Source organism: Pinus tabuliformis, chromosome 1_1, assembly GCF_031772625.1.
Source record: "Pinus tabuliformis cultivar Carrire ecotype Pingquan chromosome 1_1, CPIR1, whole genome shotgun sequence".
Taxonomy (NCBI): domain Eukaryota; kingdom Viridiplantae; phylum Streptophyta; class Pinopsida; order Pinales; family Pinaceae; genus Pinus; species Pinus tabuliformis.
Window position 1 is genome coordinate 764,654,771 of NC_142297.1, and position 11,730 is coordinate 764,666,500.

The following is an 11,730-nucleotide window of genomic DNA, read 5'->3' on the forward strand; positions in this document are numbered from 1 at the left end:
GGCCAAAATCTTACGCCTCAAGCTAGCAGCAACCAAAACCTTGATTTTTTTACCACTCAACCACCACGAAACAACTTAGAGTTTCGCAGATTCCATTACAGCAAATACAAAATGATGAAAAAATCACAATACGGCAGTTGAGACAGGACGGCAAGTAATAACGATGGTCACGATGAATTTATTCACCATATCGGCCCCATATCGCATTACTTTAGCTTTAGTATTATTGTTTGGGTGGGCATAAAATTCAATACAGTCAATACCCTTATGTGATTATAGTATACATTTCGATATTGAGGGGATTCATAGTTATTCTCCAGAGAAGCCCAAATTTCAAACAATGTCAAAAGTGCATAAATCTTGCCCTAAAATCCAAAAAAAACGTTCTAAGAATTCAGTCTTGGGTTATACAAATACTGATATTAACTTTTAAATATCATACAATATGACGCATTCAAAACAGAATTAATCCAATAAGGAAAGACGTCACTCCAAACTATATGCCCAGGCACAGAATGTATGATTCGAAGCTGGCAATACGATGAACTTTTGACAGCGCTGGAAAATTCAGTGGTAGCCTGAGTTTCTCGTGAGCACACCTATCATTCTCAGGAGCTGTCAAAACAGTAGGGGTCGGATTTAATTCTTAGTACAGAGGCCGAGCATATTTTTCAGAATTAAAAGCCGGTGGCTGCAGAAGGACGTATTCAAAAGGGCCGACTACTATTTTTCTTCTCAAGTTGAATAGCCAGTGTGGGGATTTGATCCTTCAGTTTGAGGCTATTCTTCAGATCAACGGTTTCATGTTGTCACAGTACCCACCAGCAAGGAAATCGATCTTTCCAGGATTTCCCAAAACTTAATGGATGATCGCAGGGCATATAAAACGCTAGATAAAACAATGAAACTTAGGGATATTGCGTTTAAACTAGTAAAAATCTTAAGGAAAAGCACAGTAATATGTCGTTTTGCGCGCTTCTGCCGAAAGTAAAATCAAAAAAAAAAACACAGAGGTCCAGAATCCCCTTCGGCATCGACATGCACAGCTACAAAATCTCTTGATTAATCAAATTTCCATTATATTCATTCGCAAGGGCAATCATAGGAAATATTCAGTTATTGATTTTGGCTCCGATACCAAATGTAAAATATCTTAACTTACAGCCCAAATATTATCAATACTAAATATTTCACTGACAAACTTAATATGATCTTTGTTTAAGATGATGTACCTTGATTAACAGCGGAAGAAGTAATGGCTGCCATCTTCTGTCTTCTGTCTTCTGTCTTCTTCTCAGAATTCGGTTTCTCTCCTCTTGCCCTCACTTCCTTTATGCGTTTCTTGATGGAGAAGAATACAACTCTTGTGTGTGGGAGAGAGAGGACCCAATCCTTTATATATTATTTAACTCTAATCTGGTACGTCCATCATATACCAATTCAACGCTTAAGATCTAATGCTTTAATGCTTTAATGCTTTTAACGCTTTTAATGCTTTAATGCTTTAATGCTTTAATGCTTTAATCGGGTCACATTAAGATTTAGAAACTGCAGATTTCTAACATTTTTATATATAGAAATCGGTTAGTGTTTGCAGAGGAAGCTTAAAGAGTGTGGGCAGAGTGAGGGATCATCCATTTTAATAAACTTGGAATATTGAAGAAGAGAAGATTTTGTTGTGAAAGTAAAGATTGTTGTTTTGTGAATTTCGTCTATGCCGGGCATGTAGCATATTCATTCATTTGGTGTATCTTTCATCTAGATTTTTCCGAACCATATATTTCATGACCATATTTTGTTTCGTTAGCTGGAAGGGCGTTGATGCGAATTTGAGATTGATATAATAAAATCATATTTTCACAAAGGATTTGTTGTTTTTCACCTTAGGGTTTAATTCAATGATGAGACTATGATGGGACTTCAGGAAAGGTTAGTTTGAATCGGCCTCCACTACTTCAAAAATTACTCAAGGAATCAATGCTTCCAATCTCAAAGCGATTGATAGCTTTCTTGATTTTTTAAGTTATAATTTCAAGAGTTTTTCTCATGTCTTTATTATGGTGTTTTATTTCAACATTATTTCGATTCTGCACCATTCATAATATAAATTATCTAACTCATTTGAACCACACTCTTTTCCAAACTTTAAAGTTGCTTTATAGTGTAATATGGTTAAACTTATGGTTTTTCTTGTTAACCTTGGATCTTGAATCTAAGAAGAACCAAACTTCTTATATTTATTTATCCAGAAATAAATGGTTACCTAAATAAATGTACAATGCAAAACGTGTATAATACAAATATAAAAGAAACAAACTGTTGCTTGAATAAATGTTTAGATAAATGGTCATTTCAATTTTGAATGTTAACCTATATTTATTATAAAATAAGGGTGAATAAAATAAAATCAAAAATTTCAAAAGTTAAGTTAATTTTGCTGTAAACATGCCTTTATATTTCTCATAAAATAGGGTGAATAAAATAAACTCAAGCTTTTTTTTCCATGCCCTTTTCCTAGTTGGTTATTAAACGATTATATACACAAAATATATTTATTTTATTGTAATGCGATGAAATTTAATATAAAAAAATTTGTTGTTAATTTTTTATTTATTCATGATTTTTTAAGTAGGTTAATTTAGCAGTTTAAAGTAGTAAGAGCTTCTTTTTTGCCCTTAGTCATATTTTATTTATTTATTTGTTTTTGTTAATTTTGCTTTAAATTAGGTAGGGATTTCTTGAAATTGTAATTTATAGTTGTAAAAACCTAAAAAATATTGAGTGTTCTAGGATTCCTTCCAAGGTGTGGTGAGCAACTTTCAAATTTGAATTGCTGTTCATTTGATCTGGAAATTCATTTAACTTTTTAAAGATCAATGATTATAAAAAATGTGCTTTATTAACAAGTGTATATTAAATAAAATTTTATTAAAAAATGGCAAAATGATTTTTTTAGAAATAAATTAATGAAAATTAAAATATAAGAATAGTTGCAAAGAAAATTTCCATACAGAAAAATTTACACTCATAAATGCATATAAAAACTAAAATGAAAAATATGAAAATTGCAAAACCCTCCTCAAATGAAAGCAAAAAAAATTTGAAATTCCAAACCAATACTGCACTATCAAAATATACCATACAAAATGATAAAAACTGATACGGCACTTTCGAATTCTGAGTAATAACATGCTCTGTAACTATGTAACATGTAACTATAACATGTTATATGTAAATATCTTTTATATTAATACAAATCATGTTTTCTTTCGTACTGAACAAAAAAAATTACTGAGTGATAAAATCTATACCATAAAAATTACTGAGTGATAAAATCTATACAATAACAGAGTGATAAAAACTGATACGGCACTTTCGAATACTGAGTGATAAAATCTGATACGTCACTTTGGATGACGGCTCATAAACATACCGCGTTTGACCATAGGACTAAGAATGCCGTGGAGGAACGGCAGTTCTTATTTGAGACTTTATTGAAACATAAATGCTTTTGATATGAGAGGGGAATAGTAATTGTCTTGTTCCTAAAATGTCATACTTAATTTTGAGAAAAATATAAATATAAAATTTGTTATTCTCTTAATATATCAGACTGCATTTATGTGCATTTATGTTTCAATAGGGTCTGAAATAAAACTTGTGTATGACAGAAGACAGGCACGTCTTTAAAGACACACGACCCTCGAAATATTCATTTATATTGAGTTCACATGATGGGTGGCAGTGCAGACAATTTATTCACAACATGTGGACTGAAGTTAGAATATGTATTAAAATATATATTATCTAGATCCTAAAATATATTTTGTTGGGATTTTTGTGGTCGGATTGAAATATTTAATGTGTAGTCTAAAAAAAAGTTATAGAGTAGTTTATAAAATAGTAATTTTGATAAGATTATGATAAAATTTGGTAGAAATCTTTGAAAAATATAAATTATAATTGTTAAATTTTAAATATATAAAAAGTTTTTGATAATTTTAATAATATTAAATTTATTTCATCCTTAAAAAAATCTATTCAAACACTTCACCATTTTAATTTTTTTTAAATTTATTTTCACAAGAAAATCAACCCTCCAAAAAAAATTATAGAACTATCGGTAGACAACACCAATATTTAACCAATATAGGAAGCATCAAAGCATCTGTCGTAATGGAGACATTTCAGTCCGCCGGTGTAATTGTGAGATATGTCATCTTGACTTATCTCTGTATAAACAAACAAACATATACATTGAATCTAACATTAATGTCTAGCAGAAACATCTGTCATGATGTAGATATTTCTGTCCACCAGTAGCCTTACTGTCCATTATTGTCCGTCTATAGTAACCTATCTACTTCGCAAAGTAGAAAATCAATAGTCTTTTGGAATAGGCGTTCTGAAAGTGAAAATTGGTTGGAAAAAAATTGGTAGTTGTAATAGTGTTTGAATTAATGGTGTGGAAATGAATTTAATATTATAAAAAAATATTTAAAATTTTAATTTTTGATGAAGGAAGGACAGTGTTACACATCATAGTGGGTTTTAGAATGAGTTTTTTATTTCAGTTTTAATAATAGACAAATCTTCTTTTTTTCCAAAAAAATTGACAGTTGTAATAGTGTTTGAATTAATGGTGTGGAAATGAATTTAGCATTATAAAAAAAATATTTAAAATTTTAATTTTGATGAAGGAAAGACAGCGTTATACATCATAGTGAGTTTTAGAATGAATTTTTTATTTCAGTTTTGATGATAGACAAATAATGTTACAGTATACTGGTTGTAGAAAAGTTTCGGTTCAAATATATAAAAATTTCCATTATTTTTCAAACAAAATTGAAAACTATTCCACCAAACTTTTTGAGATCCAATTTAGTCAAATAATTCATAGATTTTTGAGATCCAATTTACTCAAATACTTCATTTTGTCTATCCCTCGTATTTTTAAAAAAGTAAAATCTAAAAGCTATAATCGAGTTACTTCAACGCACATGGCAGCCATTATCATAAAATTACTGAACTATAAAGAGAGTTTGGTGTGTTGTTTAAACTTTCGTGTTCTGTGGATCTCTCTGCAACTCTTTAGCATTTGTTCATTTCTCTTCGAAGGTCGGAACTGGAAGAAGAGGAGCCGGCGCAAGCACGCGCTTGCTGGCAGTTCCCTACGCATCAAAGTGCCTGCCCATTGATTTACCCTTGCCCGCCTTATCCTTCTTATTATTTCTGTCTATCCAATCATTCGATCCATCCAATGGAAAGCAAAACTACCATCACCATTTGTGAGAATGGCTGTGCTTCATCCGATTCTAGTCCCACCTTCTATGATTGCCTTCTTTCCTGTCGGACTTGCCTGCCCTTCTTCCCTCGCGAGCCCACTCCACCAGTTTCCCCCAGTATTAGGGCGTCTTATCCCGACTACGATGTTTTCATTTCTCATCGTGGTCCTGATACCAAGGTCATCTTTGCCACCGGCCTGTATCGTTCTCTTGTTGCCTGTGGATTCCAAGTATTTCTGGACGAACCTGAAATGCAGGTTGGACACGTTGTTCCTTATCAAATAAAGCAGGCTATTGAAACCGCCTCTATACATATGTCATTTTCTCACCAAGGTTTGCGCAATCAATTTGGTGTCTGAATGAGCTGGAGCAGATGTCGAAGAAGTGCAAATCTTGTCAGGATATTATTATTCCTGTATTTTACGACGTCGAGCCTGCTGTCGTCCGCTGGACGGGTAAAGGTAAAACTGGAGAGTACGCAAAAGCCCTGTCCGACCATGAAGAGAAGCGACGAGCAAATTCCCAGACCATAAAGAATTGGAGAGACGCTCTTTCTGATGTAGCACTAATAAGTGGTCTCGAGCTGAAGAAGTGTAATGGGTAAGGACCTCCTACTGATTTACCTCTCCTCTCCCTTATTTTCAATTGCATTAGATTTTATTTTGTTATATTGCAACGGCACACGTGGTTGTGGGTGTTGGCTTGCCCTCTCGAGCAATTGACATTCAGAAGTTTATGGGGGAGGAGGTAGTGGCACTAATACAAAGTTGAGGCAATGGTTTTATGTGACCTTCTATGGTTTACAAATTTACTGGATATTTTCTTTATTCATATAATGAGATTTATAAACATCTCAAATCCATTATTCCTTGGATGGCCAAAGAGGATCGATCTTTTATGGAAGCAACTCAGCAGCTCCACTATCAGGCATGTTGATAGGGTACAGAATATGGATGCAAATGAACCATCGAAAAGGGGCTTAAATGGTAACACTGGAAAAATGCACTTAGAAATTATCCTGAGACAGAAGGTCATTGATATTGAAGACTTCCCTTTCCCTGACTAGCTTTTCTCCACTCTCTCCCCCTCCCCTTTGTATATTTTTTGTAATACTGCTTGCTACTAATGGTTTTTTTTTGCCTCTTAATTATCTGCCGAAATGAATGTTGCTCATGTACACTGTACAGACAGCTTGATGGTATAGATTACCTTCTGATGGCATCTACTTAACATTTTTGTTTTCTGATTGGCATGCATCTTTGTCATGCAAGCATTTCATATCTGGTTATGTATATGGGCTATGGCCAGTTTATTTCTCTTTATATATTTTTGTAAGTGCCAACTCTTGGCCGGCATACCGTTTGGCATCACAACAGGTTTCTCTTATATTGTGAAACATTTGAAGGCATCTGTTATCTTCAATATCTGATATTAATATACAAATTATGTTTTTTTCCTATTGACAAAAAAATTCCCTTCATTCAGAATTGTATTAGATTTTATTTGGTTATATTATAACATTATCTCCATTGTAAATGTCTGTAATATCAATTATATTAACTTTTATTTTGTTAGATTGCACTCTGGTTATTGCAAATTTCAAGAATATTTTGGAATTTAAAAGTGTTCAGAGATCAATTGTATAATTTTTCCTGGAATCTGATAATCCAGAGAGATCCATTGTATAACCTCTCTTCAAAATCACATTTTGAGATATTCAGATTTCAAGAATATTTGGGATTATGGTATAATCTCTTTGAAAATCAAGTCTTAAAATATTCCAAAAATCTATCCACATAGATTCATTCAGCACTTAGATTGATAAACTTAGCACTTAGATTGATAAACTTCAGGCGTTTCTCACTTGTTGTTTTACTCTCTGCCATTCAGCACTTAGATTGATAAATTTTAGGCGTTTCTCACTGGTTGTATTACTCTCTGCCATTCAGCGGAAAAGACGAGTTATTGGGTAAGGTCGTGGAACGCGTGTTGCATATACGCGAGAAAAGACGATTGAAATATGTTCTCAAAGAAGAATTTGGGAAGACAGTGTGGGACATACTTCATCCTAGGGAGCAACCACAAAGTCAGGTGGCAATGCATGGCTGCAAGCCAAAGTTTGTGGGGATTTTGGGTCCAGGCGGAATAGAAAAGACAAAGTTGGCCAAGGAATTCTTGAAAAAAAAAGAATCAGAGTACAGTGCATCATGCCTCATATCTGATGTCAAAGAAAATTCTCCTACTTCATTACTGAGGAAACTTCTCAAGGATCTGACTCAATCGGAGGAGCAAATAGATACTGTTGAGCAAGGTATACATACACTCAAAAAGCATATCTTATCTTCCAAAAGTCTAAAATATCTTATCATTTTAGATGATATAGATAATGCTGTTCAAATGAATGCCCTTTTGCCAATTTGGGATGTCCTTAGTTCCAATAGCTTCATTTTGGTTACGTCTCGTTACAAAGATGTACTCATTAGAGCAGGGATCAAGGAGGAGTTAACTTATAATCTAATGATATGTTCAAAAACGAACTTAATATTAGCAGGTAATTGGTTGGAAGAGCTACCTCCTTGTCTCAATCAGGTTAATAATTTGGAGAAATTGTGGCTCCGTGATTCTCCTAATTTGAAAGGTTTGTCCACAAGTTCTTTTCAACTGCCAAATCGATCTGGTTCCTACCAATTGTTGAATCGGTTGACAGAGTTGACCATAATGGACTGTGGGATAATGTCCTTATTACAAGATCTTGAGAAGATGAAGAATCTCAAAGTTTTAAGAGTATGCAATTGTCCGTTGGAGGAACTGTCATTCAGAGTGGCCGTCAATATGATATCACAAAGAAACGCTAGATTGCTTGGCGCGGCCAGTAGATCGGAGGCATCCTGTGGTCAATGCGTCTGTCCCAACCTTCAACATCTCTGGATCTACTCTTGTAGAGATTTGGTGAAGGTTGGATCAATGCCAAAAACTCTGAAATCGGTGGACTTGAGTTATTGCAATACATTGAGGGAAATAGAAGGGCTCCCCGATCTGGCCAGGCTTGAACAGCTGGACATAAGTGGGTGTGAAGAAGTAGAGGAGCTGCCAAGTCTTCAGGCGTTGAAATCTTTGAAGAGCTTGAAGGCTTCTAAATGTTACAAGCTCAAGAGAATAAATGGGCTGGCTTCCCTCAGCAAGCTTCGAAGACTGTATGTTCCCGGTTGCCATGAGATACGAGAGCTGCCAGGTGTTGAACGTTGTACCTCTTTGAAGGGGCTTGATGCTCGTGATTGTCCCAAACTCCAATGGTCTGATGGAGTGCTCGACCAACTGCGGCAGCGTTTGAAAACCGGCCTTGTCGGTTGTTTTGATAACTATCATTAATGTTTATTAGATGGGCGAAATCGCTCATCCATGTATCGAAGTCATGATCAGTGATCAAATTTGAAGGGCAGGTCTTAATTTTATTTAGAAGGGTGCAAATTCAGGTCACCCTCTCATAATGAAAAGCATAAAAAAAAGAAGCAATTCAATTGACAACAGTAAATTATCTTCAATTTTTTTTTTTAACACATGGTGAATCGGTAATAGTTTGGAACTAATATTGAGTTCGAAGACAACATACTATTGGTTTTCAATGCCTTTACAATGTTGCAAGCTACAAGATATTCCTCAGTTTATCAAGAAAAATAACCCCTTCCAACACATCTTCAAGTCTAATATTCATTGTACACTTCATACGCATTGTAACTAATAAGTGATAGGGCAACTGTGTTCATAACATTTATGTTCGCCAAATGTTATGTTTTTTGTCTTTGAATTACTATTATATTACGCAGAGATTGGTGTAAGAACATCCAAAAAAGAATTAGTTTGAGATGAAAGAAAAACTTTACATCTCAACATGCAGTTGAAGAAAACATGGGGCAGAAGAGCCTCAATAAGATGATTTCATAGCACAAATTCCACTATGCCAAGAGTCATTTGATGTGGTATGGGAAATTGCCATTTTAAATTGATACGAGTAGTGAAGAAAATATGTGTAAGAAATACAATGTTATCCAAATAGTAAAAGGAAATTCTTTCGATGCATGATCAAACTATGGTTAATGGGATTTGTAATTACAAACATGCTACATTGGACTGAAAGAGTGCTTTTGGTAGTTTTCGAATGATGAGTAAAATAGATGTGGCATTTGAATAAAGTATCTAAGGAGATGGAACTCCTTGTTGCTCTAAGGAATGGTTATATTTTACATCAATTCAACTTCCCCAATAGGACATGTTTGCCATCTGTGGGCCATTTCGCTCAGATAGCTAGATTTCTTCAATTTTCTGGGAGCAACTAGGCCATTTTGCTCATATAAACAGGTTTCAATAGTTTCTGGGATTAACTGAGTATCTTTGGTGGAATAAATACCTTCACCCACAGTCATCACCTTAGTTGAAGAGTTATTCCTTAAATGTTACCCAACTAAACTAAACTTTATGATAATACTCATAAAGTTAAGAAAAACATGCTTACCACATCAGGGCATTTTTTTTTTCTTTGATAAAAGAAACTCTTCTCCCTTGCCTTACAACATCAAGAATGGCCCCTTTTTAACATGTTTGTTGCATTCTCTGTTGTTTGGACTTCATGCAAATGGCAGTTTTGCCCTTCTTTATCTGTTTCATTTCAACAACTTACAATTCCACTCTTGGGGGCCAGGAATTCCCTTACCACAACTAATTTCTATCATGCATATTTTGTAATGTCTTGCTGCGTTTTCTTTTGTGGTTTGACATTTATCTTGTTGTATCATTACTTCTTGGTCTTTGTACTAATTCATCTAGAGAAGGAACTTGTACTAATCTATTTGGAGTAGGAATTGGTGTTTCCTCTCACTAGACTTCCATTCCAACAAGAATAGCTTGAAGACCTACTAATCTACATTTACAATAGAGTATATAATTGTTGCATATGGTAATTAATCTAAACTCAAGGCATGATCTTTGATCTTCTAAAAATCTTCAATTGCCAGCGTTTGAAAAGCTTCATTTTTTTATATATTGAACTTTTCTTTTATACAACAGTTTCTAGTTCAAATGTAATAATTCTCGAATGCTTAGCATGTCGTTTCTTATATGTTGTTTGAGAATTTGTGAGGTTAATGTGTATTGTTTATGGATTTGTTGTTTGAGACTTTGCGAGATTAACAGTTTTACTTAATGATAGAATCTTTCCACTGAGCACATCGTGTGTGTATATATATATATATATATATATATATATATGGTACATTGTTCAATACCTCCACACACACACACACACACACACACACATATATATCAGTGTGTGTATGTATGTAGTACACTGTTCAATACAGTACCTCCAATTCCAGCAATGTTGTATGGAAAACTTTCATTCTAGCTTGTAAGATGTTTATGATAGATTGTTTCTCCTGTGCATACCAAAGTTTCTTTTATAACTTCACTATATCAGTATTTAGTACAATGTTTAATTCAATACCTCAATTCTTCCAATTCCATACAAGTAAAATTGTCAAAATCGAATCTGTTGTAACATCTCACACTTACAACTATTGATTGTGAAGCGCTGGTGTAACTATTCTATGTTGTCAAGGTTTTTATGATATTTTCTATCAAATTTGTTTGGCAGAAATTTATTAGAATCATAGTTTGATTTTTCATTGAATATATATATATATATATATATATATATATATATAATTTATTTATATATTAATAAATAAAAAATATAATCTAATAAAAATGATTTTGCTAAATTCTAAGTAAAAATTCCAAAACATGATATAACAACATGGATCATTGAAATAACATAATCCAACAAAAATTGTTTTACCAAATCTCAATTAAAAACTCTAAAACATAGTATAACCACACCTTGCTATTGCTGAGCACATAGACTTATAAATGAAAAGAAATTAAGACGTGGTGATTTTTACCATTATCAAATCGAAAGCTATCAAGCCTTAATGGTTTTTATTAGTAATAGATAAAAATAATAATGACAGAATTTGAAAAAAATGCAGCTCTCTCGTGAGATAATTGCTCATTGAACAGACTGCACCAACACGAGCGAAATCATGAAGAATAGGAGTAGAAGTCTAGAGAAAAGTCTAGACAAGTTGGGAAGGTACCTTAGAACGATATTGCTTGAGAGAAACAGTGCTCACCGGAATCTTTGTACAGGAAACTCTCCACCCTACACACTCAACAAAGTCGCTGAAAACAATGAATGAACAAACAAATCACCTTACCAATTTTGAAAATAATTAGATGAATTATTGTTCACAAAGAAATCAAATCGATAAACACCACACTATACAGTACCTTAAAAAAGTATGACTCTGTAGTAGTATTCTTACTATTCACTAGGCACTTTGCACCCAATGCTCTGCCCTAGACACTGGAATCAAGAAATTACAGTAGTATT

At 33.7% G+C, this 11,730-nt stretch overlaps 1 protein-coding gene across 1 annotated transcript; it reads left to right on the forward strand.

The window, feature by feature from the left end:
* Positions 1-5,352: 5,352 nt before the first annotated feature.
* Positions 5,353-8,737, forward strand: LOC149216269 (uncharacterized). Its single transcript, XM_089391173.1, has 2 exons — positions 5,353-5,885; positions 7,235-8,737. Exons 1-2 carry the CDS (start codon positions 5,659-5,661, stop codon positions 8,652-8,654), a joined length of 1,647 nt encoding a protein of 548 aa, XP_089247299.1. The 5' UTR covers positions 5,353-5,658; the 3' UTR covers positions 8,655-8,737.
* The last annotated feature ends 2,993 nt before the right edge of the window (positions 8,738-11,730 follow it).

What these genes read in the sequence shown, in the direction of transcription:
- LOC149216269 (XM_089391173.1), top strand. Translation starts at nt 5,659, where the DNA reads ATGTCGAAGAAGTGCAAATCTTGTCAGGATATTATTATTCCTGTATTT. An exon ending in GAGCTGAAGAAGTGTAATGG is followed by an intron (nt 5,886 to 7,234) that starts GTAAGGACCTCC and finishes TCTGCCATTCAG; the next exon opens with CGGAAAAGACGAGTTATTGG.